The 16,699-nt window shown below is 43.0% G+C and overlaps 1 protein-coding gene across 1 annotated transcript; it reads left to right on the top strand.

Annotated features, from left to right (window-relative positions):
- Positions 1-7,661: 7,661 nt before the first annotated feature.
- Areg (amphiregulin) lies at positions 7,662-16,455 on the top strand. The gene is made up of 6 exons (XM_085691654.2): positions 7,662-7,925; positions 8,923-9,132; positions 11,439-11,643; positions 12,210-12,365; positions 14,514-14,622; positions 16,229-16,455. The coding sequence occupies exons 1-5, from the start codon at positions 7,862-7,864 to the stop codon at positions 14,605-14,607; spliced, it is 729 nt and encodes a 242-aa protein (XP_085547780.2). The 5' UTR covers positions 7,662-7,861; the 3' UTR covers positions 14,608-14,622; positions 16,229-16,455.
- Positions 16,456-16,699: the final 244 nt, after the last annotated feature.

The raw sequence follows: 16,699 nt of genomic DNA, 5'->3' as shown, positions 1-16,699 counted from the left end.
ACATGCCATGCTCTGAGCACCGTGAGAGCAGAGGGAGAAAAGGCAGCTCCTGACCTGCAGAGTGATCTGGCACCACTATCTAAATCTTTATGTTCTACCGCCATAAACACTTTCTCTGACAATTAACACTGCACAAGACCACTTTACAGTCATGAAGGATTAAGGCAAAAGCCAGATCATCATAGTCATGACTGTACAGACAGGATCATTGCCCAAACCACAACCATCGCCAAGCATCCCATTCAGCTGACTAGCAGGTGGCTGATAGTTCTTCATTACTGTAGCGTTAGCCTCTATGTAAGACTTAGTAGGAGAATTTTGCTAACCTATTCATGGTATCCAATGATAAACAAAGCCCCATTTCCTGTGGGTGCCCACAGAAGTGGATCCATTCCCCATTTGACCGAGGGAGTGACTGCTTGATATAAAGTGTAGGTATTGCACGTCCTACCTAAACAACAGAATGCTTAACTTGGGATATAGTTGCTTCATGTTTTATGCATTGAGGCAGGCAATTGCTCTGTTTGTTCTTTGTATTATGGTAAAGCAGTCTTTTGCCTTCTTTTTGCTTTTAAATTGGGGTATATAAGCTTATGGAAAGTAGATTCAGCATCCCCTGGTTTGCTCTCCTGGTTCTCTTCTGCATCTCTATTCCTTTTCTTTTGCATCTCTGTTCTGTCTGCCTGGCATCTCTAATCCTCACCCCCTACTCTGGAATGTCTGAATCCAGTTAAGGCTGAACCTGGAAAGATTTGCCCCAAAGTGGGGCCCCCAACAATTTCCTTAAACCCTCATCAGGCCACCGAGCCCAAGCTCAAATGCTCTATGTTTTTTCTTAGTTGCCCTCACGAGACACTTGTGCTTCTCCATGGAGCATGTTTCTTTCTTGATGCTACTTTCATCTGGGTTCCCATTGTTCTCTTCCTGCAGAACAGTAGTGTAGCTGGGGAGTATCACAGCATCTAACATAGACTACTGGCTAAGGGCATTGGTGTAGCTGGGGAGTATCTCAGGATCTAACATAGACTACTGGCTAAGGACATTGGTGTAGCTGGGGAGTATCTCAGGATCTAACATAGACTACTGGCTACTAGATTGTCTGCAATTGCCCTCTGTGTTGCTAATTATAAATCTAAAATAACAATGGCATTCATAAGATAAAAGATTTTCTCTTATGTAAATGAAGTGTAAAGGTTAAATATGTTCGTACATGTAGCTGGAGTACCTGTTCCAAGTCAGGGATTCCAGCTCTTTTCTGTTCTGCACCAGCCTAACCCATGCCTTACAGAATAAGGGTTGATGCAGAGCCTAACATGAGCCCTAGAGACTAAACCAAGCATCTCCTTGCTAGGCAACTGGGGATGACTGGAAAGGAAGAACAGCAGGAGTGTGTCCCACACCTTCAATAGTATTCCTCAACAGTCCTTTGAGAAAATTATACCCACCATTCTGCCATCTCCTTATATTTAACTAACAGTATTTAGACACAGTGGTCACCATCAACTTCAAGGAATTCTGGAAAATGCAATGTTAGCTGAGTACCTTTCAAGTGAGAAAATACTGGGCCTTGATTAATAAGAAAGAGATAAAAGCATATATATATATGTATTATATATATGTATATATATATATTTTATTTGAGCACACAATTACTGGCTTGGTAATTAGTACAGGTATTAAAAGACAAACAGCTCACTTTTCCTTTTACTTAAGTGTAAACTGTGTTAATTTATGACAAATACAAATCCACTACCAAAAGATTGTATTCACAGCAGAGATGACCTGATTTTGTAGAAATGGTGGCATGATGACACCACAAAAGGAGCATATGGCACAGCCAAACAGGAAATGTGGCAAAGAATGCCTCTGCATGAAGTGTGGTACCTGAAGCTAATATGCTCGGGGAAATGCCAACAATGCAAGCTATTTGAGATGGGTATATATTCAAAGAATGCTCAATCGTGCCACAAGGACATGTGTTCAACTACGTTCATAGCAGCTTTGTTTATCATAGCCAGAACCTGGAAACATCCTAAATGCCCCTCGACCAAAGAATGAATAAGAAAAATGTGGTACATTTACACAATGGAGTACTACACAGCAGAAAAAAATATATCTTGAATTTTGCAGACAAATGGACAGAGCTAGAAAACATCATTTTGAGTGAGGTAACCCAGACACAGAAAGACAATTATCACATGTACTCAACTCATAAGTAGTTTTTAAACATGAAGCAAAGAAAACCAGCCCACAAATCACAATCCCTGAGAACCTAGGCAACAATGAGGACCCTAAGAGAGACATACATGGATCTAATCTACATGAAAAGTAGAAAAAGACAAGATCTCCTGAGTAAATTAGGAACATGGGGACCTTGGGAGAGGGTTGAAGGGGAGTGGGGAGGCAGGAAGGGGAGTAGCAGGTGCAGGTCATTAAGGAAACGACCACAGATCTCCCAATGGTTGTTTCTCTTCTCAGTATCTTAGAAAAAAGCCAACAGGAGGCTTGTGGGAATTATGAAAGATCGAACACGACACAATATTGAATTGTGCGGTAAATGGAAATATAAAATATAAAGAGAAATGTAAGAAAACAAGGAACATGGAAATGTACTACAGAAAAGTCAAGTACTGAGAGAGAAGCACTGTGAACATTTGTATGCGTCCTTTCTGATTTCCTCCATGTGTGTATATTATACACACACACCATGCATATGAATACTTATAAACATTGTTTCATAGTACATATGCATGCTGTTTTTAACTTTTAAGAAATAACTATGATAAACATTTTGTTTGTTGTTTGTTTTATTTTTCTTGAGCTCTTTAGCTGGTCCTCTCTCTGTGTGGAAACCTTGATGCACACCCCCCCCCCACACACACACACACACATGCACATCAGCCGTTTCCTTCTTCCCTTCTATTCTCCCCACATCTGGTGTTGAAGGTTAAACTCATACATGGTAAGTGACTGATAGAACCTGACTTCAGTCCCAAGTTTTGTACAAGGTCTACCAAAAAGAAACGTGCACAGACTTGGACCGTATCCAAATCTACTAAATCGAGAGGGGAGAGGGGAGAGTCCATTTTGAAGAGTTCTCAGTGAATTCAGCAGCTAGCTCACTCTTTGATTAAGGGCTAAAGATAGCTTTTGTCTAGCGATGCTTTGAAAGAATGAACAGAAATGATTAATGAAATAAAAGTCTAAGTGCAGTGTCCTCAAACCCTCTGCTATTTTAAAGTCCAATTCAAGATGCACACTGCTCCGTGGCCTTCGTGCTTCTTGCTCACACTCATATTGTCTCCGCGCCTCTGAGCATCCACACTCACAGTGTGGGAGGATCATTGCCCCGTTCTAATTCTTCTACATCACATACGGCATGTCTCATTACCTCAGTTTCTTTTAACATATTGTTTCTCTGGAGTTTAACTAACCCCCATTAACAAAATCTCCTTAAAGTCAAGGACAGTGTGAATTACTTGAAGTTCTAGCCTCTGTGTCCAGATGACTGCTACATTCCCAAAATATATTTGAGTAAGCAAACTGCATATCAAATTCATTTTACATTTTTATGTAAATGTGGGCATGGTATAAACTGACAACATGGCCTCTCCAATATATGGTTGAGGGGAAGGTTTTTATTGTAGATACAAAGGGAGAGTAGAGGCAGAAGCATCTTGAAGTGTCCAGAGCAGAAAGTAGTAGGCTGCACAGGGTCAGAGGAATGAACCAGGCCTGGTGGAGAGGTGGGGAGAAAGGGAGAAAGACAAAGAGATTGCAGGAAAAGGAGACAAAGAGAGGGCAAGAGAGATTACTAAGAGAGGAAGACGAAAGCTCAGAGCTGAAATATAGCAGGATTATAAAAAGTCTAAGAAGCTGGGGGGAGGGAAGCCTCTGAGCTGTAGGGGTGGGGTGAGAAGAGCAGAGAGAAGCCTGGATGCCAGCATGGACTTTGAAATGTATAACAGGTATTTGCCATACTGAGGGAAGCCAGAGGCCAGCAGGCACTTTGGTATGCTAATAGCCAGCACAGAGAGCCATTGATCCCTTCTGCCAGGGATAAAGGAAATGACTTCTTTGGTAGAGAAGACTGACCTCACAGATTCCTGAGGAATGCTGGCTTTTGTCTAATTGCCAAAATCTGGACCTGATAAGTATTTGTAGATCACATTTTTTTTGTTGTTGTTGCTCTTGTTGTATCTACTTTGTCAAATTGCCGGCTTCGCTCTTCCCATTCTTCCATGTTTAGATGCTCAACTACAAAAGTCAGGTTAAGTTTTAAGGAACTAGAAATGAAACATTCTTAGACCTGGATAAATTTCAAGGTAAAAAGTGGAAAATTATAGAATATCTAATGGAGCAAAATGGAGTGTATTACAATGTATGAAATGGTATTTACAACAGAGAATTGTGGTTGGCTCATGTGTTGACTCATAAGAATAATACTCAGCCCTATCTGTACAAACGCAACGTCAACTTTATTGACAGGCAGATGATACTTTTGGTTTTATGGGGCATCTTTTAGCAGAATCAAAGTGAATTTCTTTTTCTATCCATTTGTAATGGGATTCAAATAACAGGCACTAAGTCGGTTAGGAGCATCTGTCCGCAGGAGTGCCCTTAGCCTCACATAACTTCACAGAAACTTCAGTGTATCAGGACATAGGAGAGTGCTATTTCACTTGAATTTGTCGATATTAGTCCTCACGTTCCCAGTCTTCCTCGCAGAATATAGAGTCTTGCATTTACATAGGACTGGTTTCCTACTCACTCACATGTTCCAGAATGCATGACACATCAATGGGTGCTGCTCTGTGATGCTGGCATCAGCCACGGGTTGCTATCTGATGTATCATAAACTGCCCCCAAATGTCTTCATGGGAAATAGGGCAAAGTTCACAGACTGAAAATTCTGAAAATGCTTACTTTGCATGCCCTGTGGGTAGCTCTGGTCTTCAGTGTGCTGCTGAAGTCACCATCATAACATCAAGGATGCCCTGTAATAAATGTTCACAGCACTTTGGGCTTGTGTATCTTCTACCATGTGTCTATTTAACAAAAACCAGGTGTTTTGTTCCTGTTTTTGGAGGAGGGATTTGGGTTTTACTATACTATCTAACTTAACATGTAGTAGCGTTTATATGTGAAAACCTAGATTTATTCTAAGAACTATTCCGCCCCATGACTAGGTTATGTGGCAGAAACGTGAATGATCCCTTCCCAATTTCTAGCCAGAAAATGACCAAGGAATTTCTAGGTTAACAGCCAACTTTGAGTTCAAAAAGAAAGCAAATTGGTTTTAATGATAGGTATCCCAAACCTGTATAGATCTTACGAATAAGTAAGGAGCTGCAGAGACGGTTCAGTGGTTGGAGCACTGACTGCTTTTGCAGAGGACCCAGGTTCAATTCCCAGCACCCACAGGGCAGCGCACAGCTGTCTGTATCCCCAGTTCCAGGGGATTCACTGCTAGTTCTCAGCCTCTGGGCACTGGGCGCTGAGCACAATATACATTCAGACAAAACACCCATTAACCTAAAATAAAGTAGCAATAAATTATTTAAGAAAAAGAAAAGTTAGGAAAATAGGAAGCAAACGTGTTGAACTACTTCATCTAGTTGCCTTGTAAGCAAATTCAAGTCATTGTTATACATGGTAAATAAAAGCGGTATTTACTGGCTAATTGAAAATTAAAAGAAGTTTAAGAAAATGAGTGGAACAGCAAGAAGAGAAAATGAAACCTATGAGACTAGGGATGTGTGTGGCTGTATAAGCAGACTGCCTGAACTCTGCAGGCAAGACTGAATCGTTCTGAGTTAGAGCAGGCTCCTGTGCCACCTCGATGGGCGGGATCATCTTTGCCCTCATCCTTACCTTTGCCCACCCTAAGTCACATCTTTCCATCCAAACTTCCTGCTCAGAAGGGCTCCCAAGGCCTGGCCCATCCCCCCACAGAACTGTCTGTCTGAGATACCCACAGGCCAAAGTAACCTGCAGCCTCCTTTCCCAGGGCCCTAAGAACCAATCCTTCCTATCTGCTTTAATAGAATTGCTGAGCCCACACCATTGGGTGCCTAACAAAAAAAGGAGCCCCTCGCCAAATCTCACTTTTGGCACCCTCCCCCCAAAGTAAAAGGGAGTTTACACAAAATACATCTTCACGCAGTTCAGGATTTTTGTGTATCTTGTCCCATAAAGCCCATGTCAATGTTTAACTCACTCCCTGTGATAATGCTGGAAAGAGAGAGAGAGAGAGAGAGAGAGAGAGAGAGAGAGAGAGAGAGAGAGAGAAAAGTTTCTCAGAATTAGGAAGACTCACGAAGACCAACATTCCTGAAAAGGCTGTTGTTTGCGGCACAATCAGGGAGAGCCATGTGTATCTCCAGGTCTGGGAAACCATTTAGAGAAGACATCTTATTTTCATTAAATCAAGGAAAATCCAGTCTGGACAGCTAGAACATGGAAGTTAATCAATGAAACAACGATCGATCTCTCCCTTCTCTTCTTACCTAGTTAAATAACCTCCTGGTTTCCCCATGGGTGCTTTCTGGGTTTTCATTTTCTTTCTCTTTTGAGTCAGTCTTTTCCGCTAGTCCAAGGATGCCTCAAGTTTGCTCTGTATTTTGGTAGCCGGGAAGTTAAGATCCTCTAGCTTGGGGACTGGGCACACACACCTGTCATCATTAGAGTGCCCTCTTAGGCTAGAAATGGGGCCTCACTGGATCCTTTGAATTTGGACAGCAGAGGCCCCGCCCTCCTAAGTGAGCGTGCGTGTTCACTTTTCTCTCCTGTGAAACTTTCTTGCGCCCATCAGAAGTCTCGATCAGAGCAGCAAGGGGCAGGTTTCAGACAAAAAGTAAACTGAATCAAATCTTCATGGCGTGTGGGTTTGCCTGGCGTCCGTTTATTCTCTCTGCCTTCTCCATCTGCCTTGTATGGGCCTGTAAAACCGCGGACCCCAGCTAGGTAATAGCGAGACTGTAGAGGTAATTTTGCTGGGGTTTTGGTTTCATCACATTAGCCCAGCTTGACTTCTCCCCACAACCTTCTATTCGAATCTCCTAAGGGCCAGGGTCTGGCCGTGTCCAGTTAAACTCTTAAGTGCCTGATATTGTTTGTAAAAGGTCAGGCAGGACTGCTTTCAAAGGCCCTGGGGAGAGCGTCTGATTGACAGCTGGGTCATTTTGGAGTCTAAATTTTAAGAGTCCAGATGGAAAGGGCCCTAGGCTGCCACACAAGCCCACCACACTCCAATTCCTATGGGGGTGCTGTCCCTTAACTTCCTTTATCCTCCTCAAAGGCTAACTTTGCTACGTCACAGCTGCTCTTAAAGCTCCACGTCCTTAACGTGGGACTTTGTTACTCAATCTCCGGCCTGTTATCCTGCTAACATCAACATATATGCAGAGAGTTTTCAGACTCGGTGACACTGGGACTTTGGGCTGTCAGCTCCCCGGCATCACTCCAGCTTAGAACACGAGTGGGAAAGTTTCTTTCCGCGTTGACAGGGCTCAATCCCCACTTCCTCCCGGCTGCTGTCTGTCTGGGTTTGGGGTAGTAACCTGCCACCTCCACCCTTGGTCTGCCTACGACATGGGGCGGGGATTCCCGCGGGCCTATAAAGCAGCAGGTGCTTACCGCACCCTCGGTCTGCTCACACGGCTCCCTCCTGACCTGTGGCCACCGCCCCGACATCCCAAGCCAAGCCCGAGGCGCTGGCCGCTCCCGCCGCCCGGAGCCCGGCGGGCTGGGCATCCCCGCACCGGCACTCTCTCGCTGTTCCGCGGTCCCGCTGCTTCTGCCGCCCGGTGCCGCCGTCGAGTCGCTGCAGAGACCCGGTCGCCGCCGGCTCGCGGGACCAATGAGAACTCCGCTGCTGCCACGGGCGCTCCCGGTGCTGTCGCTGCTGCTGATCTTAGGCTCAGGTGAGCAGCCGCCCCCTCCAGCAGCCGCCTGGGCTGCCCCTTAAATGACGCCAAGAAATTTGTTCGCCCGGGGAGCAGAAACTCCAGTAGCTTGCTCTGTTGAAGTAGCTCCTGCTAGGAGGGTGAGAGAAGCAGACAGGAGTCTCTAGCATTTCCCAAGGACCAGGCTGCTGGAGAAGATCTACACTAAAATCCAGCTGATGGAGACCTAAGAGGTCATTTTTAGGTCAGCCTTGCCTTTGACAACGGAGGAAACCGAGTCCAGACAGGTGAAGTAATTTCCACCAGAGTAGTTAATCCAGGAGAATTTGAGCAGGGCTCTTTGCCTTCTGTCTCTATCTCTTGTGTCTAGTAATTTTATTTTTACCTTTCTAAAGTGTCTCAAAGTGCCCTAGAGAGAGGTTAAAAGCACTGCTGTCAGTGCCGTTTTGAGATTTAAAATAAATAAATAAATAAATAAATAAATAAAAAGTTAAAAGAGAAGAGAAAGAAAAAGCAAGGGCTCCCCAACGTTGCCAGGTGTCCAACCTTTTCTCTGTGATAATAGTAGTGGACAAAGACAGTAAAAGTCCTTGCTAAAAGGCACCACCTTTTAGATTTTATGTCCAGATTCAACAGGAGTAAACAGGTGTTCAAATGTATCTCTACATCCCGCGCGGGTTTAAAAAGAGGCAGGAGCGCACAGGCACAAAGGCATGCAAGCTGGTCGGACCTTCAGTGAGAGGCTATTAGACATTGCCTGTTAACGTGATTCTCCTGGATTGACTTGGCAGGATATGTAAGTTGTGGAAATTAATGTAGGTTGTCTGTGGAAAAGAAAACCCAGATAAAAGGAACTCTGTAATTGGAGCGGATCAGCTGAGTTTGCTTCTTGGCAAACAGCACCCTTCGCTTGCTTGCGGTAGCTGCTTTGATACAAGAAGACAGCTTCCCCAGCCCTGCTCACTTAGGGAGACAAAGGCAGCTAAACTCATCTCTACTTATTCCCTCCCTGCAGGCCTTTATGCAGCTGGGTTGAACCTCAATGACACCACCTTTGGGAAAAGTGAACCATCTTCCGGGGACCACAATACCAGTGGACTTGCGGTTTCTGCCGTAAGTGAGATGCCCTCTGGCAGTGAACTCTCCACGGGGGACTATGACTACTCAGAGGAATATGACAATGAGCCACAAATACCTGGCTACGTGATAGATGATTCAGTCAGAGGTGAGTGGAGGAGACCGGGAAAACGTCGCCTAGAGATGTGCTTGAATCTTAGTGATGGGATTTCAGAAGGAACACGACTTTTCAGCTTTCCACTGGCCTTGTAGGTGTGGTTATTGCATGTCCTTTAAAGAGCTATTGTAGGCTGCATCCTATAGGTCCAAGGCTAATCTTTGCAATTCTGGTAAGAAGTTAGTATTCTCATTTTACACAGTAACTGAAGTCCAGAAAGGTTACATGGCCCAGAGAGCTCACAGTTGAGTCAGAACAGAACCTCAGTCTGCTTGATTCCAGGGAACAAGTTCTTTCCAAATGTGCCATACACCCTTCATTCTGGGAGCAGAAGGAGTCATTAACCATGCCTCTGGGCCTTATAGCTCAACATTTATGTCCCCTCCCCCACTCTACCTGTCCTCAAATAGCAAGTATTTTAACACAAATAAGGGAACAGAATAAATAACGATTGACCTCTAGAAATGTTAAAGAAACACAAGTATGTGTGGCTTTTATTTTTTCCAAACTAATGACCCCCTTTTTTTCTCTTTTGCTCTTATCATACAGATCTTAAAAAAAAAAAACAACTTTTTTTGAAATGAGAGAGAGATAAAAAATTCAGTACCCCCATTTTACTTTGCATTTTGAGGGAAGAAGAGACCATTGATAGTTCAGATTTAGGAGTGTCTACATCAGAGGCAGAATAAGGTGATTTCAGAGTTCTTTAAGGGTTTCTGAAACTTTCCTTGAAGCCTCTCCTCCTCCCCCTCCTCCTCTGGAGTCTCCTAGAGCTGAGGAGGAGTGAGTGGGTTCCCTAACACAGGGACTGGGGCAAGTGACAGGAGGAATAAACCTCATTGACCATTTGGCTTCAGTGCCTTGCTTCTAAATGTTTTGTTTGTTGTTGTTTTTGCTTTTTTTTTTTTTTTGATATATGTAATGGGAAAGGAGTTTAGAGTAGACCATCAGGTGTCCAGGAGCTGACCTCTTGAAGACATGTTTAGTTATTAACACTTCTGGAGGCCGAATCAATTACTAGTGCAGCAAGTGGCCAGGGCTTAGAACTGCAGCCCAGTGCGTGAAGTTGAGACTGCAGGTGAAATTCATTTGGAAGGCTGTTTACTTAAATGCCTATGGGTGTGCTGTTGGTGCTGCCATTCAACACAATGACTATCATTCGGCTTGGATTCTAATCTCCCTGATGAAGGGGAGTGATATTCATTTGAACCAGTTCTCCTCGAGGGCTTTTCTAACTTGCGCTTTTAATAATCAGAAGGAAGGTTTTGTGTAAACACTGCATGGCCACCTACTAAACATTGCGCTCAATTACCATTTGTTAACGTACTGAAAGCAGACTGCTGCAAAAAATTCTTACTAGCGTTTCCTTCAGACAGAAACCCTGTCTGTGACACCCCTGTTAACCTTCCGCTAACATTTCTGTTGTGTTCTGTGTGATTTTGAGTGCTTGCATCGCCTTTGGGCTAGCTGCGCTTTCTCTTCTTGGTGGGCTCCTTTTGCTAAATAAGTGATCGTACACACCTGTCGAAGAATCAGCACAGCAAAATGTACAACAATAAACAACTCAAACCTTCCCTTCCCTGTCTTGAGCACGTAACTAGCTACACCTTTCATAGTCCTAGGGACTCCAGATCTGATAAGTTGAGGTGACATTCTGAAGCATCAGGCATAGATATTTCAGTTCTATTTTAAACAGATAGAACACAACAAAGACCTCCCCCAGAAGGTATTTATTGCTATTGTTTTCAATAATACTCATTTTCCAGTTCAATACCACCCTCGAGTAGTGCCCACTAACTTCCAGCTTAAGACAGTGAGCCTAAGACATGGGTGGGGTAGGAAAATCGGAAAATCGGCAGATTTGTCTACATTTCAGTCAGTGGCATTGTCCTTGTCCAAGAGATGTTGTTTGGTACAATGTAAACAAAAAAGCACACAAACAAACAGATGTCAAGTCTTAAACATGTCCGCTCTGAGCTTTGCAGCTGCTTATCCTCGGGCATACATGACTTGGCTTCACTGAACGATTTACCTCTATATTACGAGAAGCACAGTGCACCTAACTATGTACATGCTTGGGTAAAATAAAAGTTGCTTGGGACAGAGATTAGCAAGTACTATCTGACATCGATATTCTCTGCAGGTTTAGCATGTGAGCGCTGTGTTAAATAACGAGGCAAAAGTTGTTCTCGGTGCTGTGATTTCTGAGTCTCAGGTGTTTCGAATGATTCCCAAGATGAAAAGAGAATGTTTACAGTAAGTCTGACCTTAACGTGCCAAACTTTCTTTTCCTCCAGTTGAACAGGTAATTAAGCCCAAGAAAAATAAGACAGAAGAGGACAAGACTTCAGACAAGCCCAAAAGAAAGAAAAAGGGAGGCAAAAGTGGAAAGGGTAGAAGAAACAAAAAGAAGAAAAAGAATCCGTGTGATGCTGAGTTCAAGAATTTCTGCATCCATGGCGAATGCAGATACACGGAGAACATAAAGACTGTGACCTGCAAGTAGGTTCAGAACCACATGAAATTCCCTCTCCCCCACCAGGCCTGACAACCCCAGAGAAAACTATTGATTTTCCTGTGTGTAAACCAAAGAGCAGAAACTTCATTAAAAGATTAGGTGGGAAGTAGGTAGGCTTCTTGGGCAAACAGCATGTCTGTACACCCAACTAAAATGTAAGCACTTAAAAATAGGAAAAAAAATCTTAATTTGCAGGCTATAAAAAGTAGGGCAGAGGCTTTCATGTTGTCCTTCATCCCCAACCCCTCACTAGCCCCTAACACTGAAAGTGGAATGTATTAGCAGCAAAAACAGGCATTGAAGCCATGCCGTCAATGGGTCAAAGGAAGCGCAACGAATGACTCACTGTGTCTTCTTGGCCCATCACACTCACGCTGATCATACTTACGCTTAAAAATCCTTAGCTAGAATGCATTTCGTGTTTCGTGATTTTGCGGTATAGATGAAGGTGTGGCCTTCCGAGGTTAAATTAGGTGACTCTCATGAAGTAGTAGACCCGGAACCTGCAGAACCTCTTCAATAACTGTATTTATGAAATGTGATGCCACAGCTGTCATCAAGACTACTTTGGTGAGCGGTGTGGAGAGAAATACATGAAGACTCACAGCGGGAATGACAGCGACCTATCCAAGATCGCACTACTGACCATAACCATCTTTGTCTCTGTCGTAATCTTCATAGCTATTGGCGTCGCTGTCACCATCCAGTAAGTACAGTACCACTTAAGAGTTACCTCTTATCAGCAGTTCTGCCAGGCTCTACTGTCATATTCTACATGAGTTATTTTATAGCATGTGACCCTTGAGCAGAATATAATTAAACTTTGCATTACTTTGACTACCATTGAAATGACATATAAAACCATTTTTTTCCAGAGCTAGAATTTTTTTTAGCTTAAAAATTGATATTTTTATTACTTATTATACTTTTGGTGATGGTTATTTCTTAATCTCAGAAAGTGCTAGTATTGTCTGTGACGACTTTAAACTTAAGCTTAAAGCTTCTCAGAAACTAATTAGGGTCACATAAGTCATTAGGGCCACATTGGGCTCATAGCCCAAACACACTTCTCCAGCATTAAAAACACAGTCCTGAAGGGCTTCAGAGCAGCAGTCAGGGAAAGGTCGGTCCTTTCTCACAGCACAAAGCTAAGCTCTGAGCTTGTAATTTCTTGGCATGGCACTGATTGGTTTATAGCTTAGACCTGTTTCTGTCCTTATTGGGTATTATAGTGTGGGAATGCATTAAGAAACAAAGCGAAACATTTCCTCCTGATGCCATGGTGTAGGCAGCAAGGGCAAACTTTGTTACTGTGGTCCTCCCACAGCATCTTCCCTGGGCAACACGCCTCGCTTCAGGAGCAAAGAATGCCCCCACTAGACTGTTCTGATGGGTACATCAGCTTGGTATTGTCTCCCAGACAGAAGTCACTGGATAGGGGAAGCTGGAGGAGGGCCTGCGAGGCTCTAGAATGACTCACTGCTGCTAGGGCTTGGGAAAAGCAGTGGGTTCATTATTCTAATTTTAGGTCTTGGTAAATTACTCTTAACAACTGAATTGTGTACACAATCCATCACTGCTGTTCTTCAGGATATGGGACTTATCTCCTGCCATTGTTTATTATTATCTCCAATTCAGATCAGATAGTGATTCAATGACAGGTAAAAGCTATTTTATGAAGCACATGGAGTTTGATGTGCAGTTTAGATTTGTTTTGCACACCTGGAATGTCTTCTAGTGCCTCAAGCCAGGTATGCAAATGCATTTAGGAATGAAAGGAACCCCTGCAAATCACTATTATTTGTCATGGAGAAATAGGAAACAAAATGTCAGCTAAAGATGTCTCCCAACGGCTCCGCTTGCACTTGCTCATCCTTCAGCGCTCGCTAACCCTCTGGCCAGATGGAGAATGACATTTGTTCTCTGTTGGCTCTCTGTTTTCTTTGTGGCTGTGACAGGGCTAGAGCTCAGGACCTCACACGTGGGCCAAGTACTCAGACACTGAGCAGCTTCTACTTCTTTGCCATAAGATCCGTGTTTCCCAAGCTCTCCTTGAATTTGTGACCTTCCTGTCGTGGTTTCTGGAGTAGCTGGGACGGTGGGCCTGTACCACCAGCCTGACTCCATTCTATTGCTGTTAAGAAGTGATTTTTTTTCTCTTTTCTCTCAAATTTTTATTATATTTGACACAATCAGCACTAATCTTAAGCCACGTCTACTGAGCAATTTTTCCCCATAATTGATAGGAATATTTTTCCTTAAGCATAACAAAGTTCTTTTGGATTTAAAGGCAATGTCTGGTGGGATAACCAGGGAACCACTAAAAGTAGTGGACAACATCCCCCCCTCCAATTTTAAGCTATGGGTTTTAAAAAATGGAATGCAGTAATAAATAAAATTAGAAGGAAACATTTAAATTTGGAAATAAAACACACATTGTTTTGTAAACATTCAAAAATTCTAGCAATTTAAACTCACTTAATAGAAGCTTAAATTCATTCCTATATATTAATTTATGTTCATGGGGTCCTTCTATTGTACACCATCACCTCCCAATGCTTAATCCTTCGGGAGTAACCACAAAAGACTATGTTCTACTGTGTGAACGTTTTCGTTGTGAATACACACTTACACTTGGGCGGTCTAGACATGTGTTTCTATAGTGAAAGCGTGAATGTCCCCCTGAAAAAAATATTGACCAGATATTGAGTTGTGTTTAGGTTTTGGTTTAGTGCAACTAACCAAAATATAGTGATTGTCTGTAAAGGTCACAGGAAGGAAGTCCCCATTGTGAAAATCCCCATTGTACAGGTTGGTAGGACTTGCTAACAGTGGGGTTCTGTCTTCTCCGAAGGCTTCGAAAACGATACTTCAAGGAATATGAAGGAGAAGCCGAAGAGCGGAAGAAGCTTCGACAGGAAACGGGAAATGTGCACATCATAGCCTAGCTGAAGACAGTCCAGGTTTGGCCATTAGAGTTCATCTGCCCGTTAGATGATCGCAGCACTTATCTCAAGGCAGAGGAGGACTCTGTTCCTAATCAGGAGTTCATGGGAACAGCTGTTCAGAGGACTGTTAGGCTTTGAGGAAGACTGACTTCAGCCTTGTGAAGACCAAGTGTTTAATCATTGCTCAAAGGGATGTAGATGCGGGGAACTCCAGTCCTGTTCTCAAAGAATATAATGCTTACTAGCTGGAGAGGAGCTGTGACGGATCAGAGCATTGAGGAATGTAAGACAGAAACGTAAGGAAGGGACTGCTAGAAAATGCCCTGCACCCAAAATGACCTTCCGAGTTGGGAAGAACTTATGAAATCAGGAGAGCAATTACGAAGAAAGATTGGCAATACTGAGAGGTTAATGGGTCGTTTTAGGAACATAGAATTGGCCTCAGCCGGCTGATCGTTGGGTGAGATAAGGGAATAATGACAGGGTGGGCTCACATGGGGAGGGCCAAGAGGAGCTTATTTGGTGAAAGGAGATCCTTCTGGAGACAAGAATTTGAAGGTTCCTTTAAGAAAAGGGAAGGCCACACATTTGAGGGAGGTTTGATAAAAATCTAGAATTTGATTTTTAAACATGGAAAGCTAAGTACGTTTAGTAAGGAGTTAATGAAGATGTCAGAGGAGAACTCAGATTCTCAGACACTTAGGAGAGATAATGCTCTGCCCCAACCCACTTTTTCTGCCTTTGGTGGAGTTGTTACTCAAGATGATTGTTAAATACGATATTCCTATCTACTCCTTAAGTCCACTGAATGATAAGGTTTTTATATTTGGTTTTTTGGTTTGTTTGCTTTTTGGCTTTTTTTGTTTGATTTTTGTTTTTTTGTTTTGTTTTGTTTTTGAGACAGGGTTTCTCTGTGTAACAACCCTAGCTGTCCTGGAACTAGTTTTTGTAGACCAGGCTGGCCTCAAACTCACAGAGATCCGCCTACCTCTGCCTTCTGAGTGCTGGGATTTAGTGTGTGAGCCATCACCGCCTGGCCATAAATTCTAGTTTTAATAAATATTCTAGATGATCATAACTCACGAAATGGCTAACTGTCCATGCCAACGTTATACTCAGTACTCACTGCAGCTTTGGGAAATCTTTCACTTATGTGCTTAAACTACAACTCGGTGCATATAGAAGTGTGGACCAGGACATCCATGTGCTGTGTTGGCATGTGGTGGCTGCCTATTAACTGGTAGCTACTGTTATTATAGCCCTGGTACCAATTATCCTAAATTAACTGTCTATCATAAATACTGAGACACTTTATCTTAGTTTTTAATTATGTCTAACAGTGTATATTCGGTTAGGAAAACTGTTTTTCTTGACTCCAGTTGCCTCTTTTATTAAGCAAGCTTCTAAATGGCGTGAGCACTTACAGCTTCCACGTAGTCATATACTTTAAGAAGAAATGAAAAATGAAATCAAACCAAAGAGGCAGTTTTCTATGAGAACATCCAGCATGTCTCCTAGGACATCTCAGAAAAACGACACTGACGGAAATTCTGATTCGTAGAAATTGTCTTAAAGCCGCGTTGGACTGGAACTTATCTTTGATCTGTTTCTTTCCTCACAGGGTAAGAGTCACGCACTGCCAAGTCACAAGCACTGATCGGTCCTCTTTTTGATGAAGGAAGTGGAGCCTGCTGATGGCTTCAGCCTTTCAATTGTCGCTCTTCATGAGAGTCTTATTTCTGTACATACACAGCTGTGTGGAGATGAAGTATTTTTTCATGTTGTAAATAATTTATTTAATATTTAAGTGTTATTTATTTTATAGCTCATTAAACTTTTTTAAACAAACAGATTGAGAGTTTGAATATTAGTTTTGAAGTCTCAAGGCTTCAGGGCCCTCTTCCCCTGAAGTTTGGTTGGGTCAATCATTGACAAAGGCTCCCTCCCGACTCTTCACTGTTTGTTTTTTGCTTTCATCATTTGAAGGGGGTCTCCATGTAGAAACATGATTCTCCTGCTTATAGATATGGGTGCCTGCACCTGGCTTTAAAGAGTACTCTAAAGGAGAAAACTTCAGTCCCCTCATTCACAA

The sequence above is a fragment of the Myodes glareolus genome, chromosome 8 (assembly GCF_982192425.1).
Source record: "Myodes glareolus chromosome 8, mMyoGla1.1, whole genome shotgun sequence".
Taxonomy (NCBI): domain Eukaryota; kingdom Metazoa; phylum Chordata; class Mammalia; order Rodentia; family Cricetidae; genus Myodes; species Myodes glareolus.
Note: the sequence above shows the minus strand (reverse complement) of the source record. Positions and strands in the feature narration are given on the sequence as shown.

What these genes read in the sequence shown, in the direction of transcription:
- Areg (XM_085691654.2), top strand. Translation starts at nt 7,862, where the DNA reads ATGAGAACTCCGCTGCTGCCACGGGCGCTCCCGGTGCTGTCGCTGCTG. An exon ending in GCTGCTGATCTTAGGCTCAG is followed by an intron (nt 7,926 to 8,922) that starts GTGAGCAGCCGC and finishes CCCTCCCTGCAG; the next exon opens with GCCTTTATGCAGCTGGGTTG. An exon ending in GGCGTCGCTGTCACCATCCA is followed by an intron (nt 12,366 to 14,513) that starts GTAAGTACAGTA and finishes TCTTCTCCGAAG; the next exon opens with GCTTCGAAAACGATACTTCA.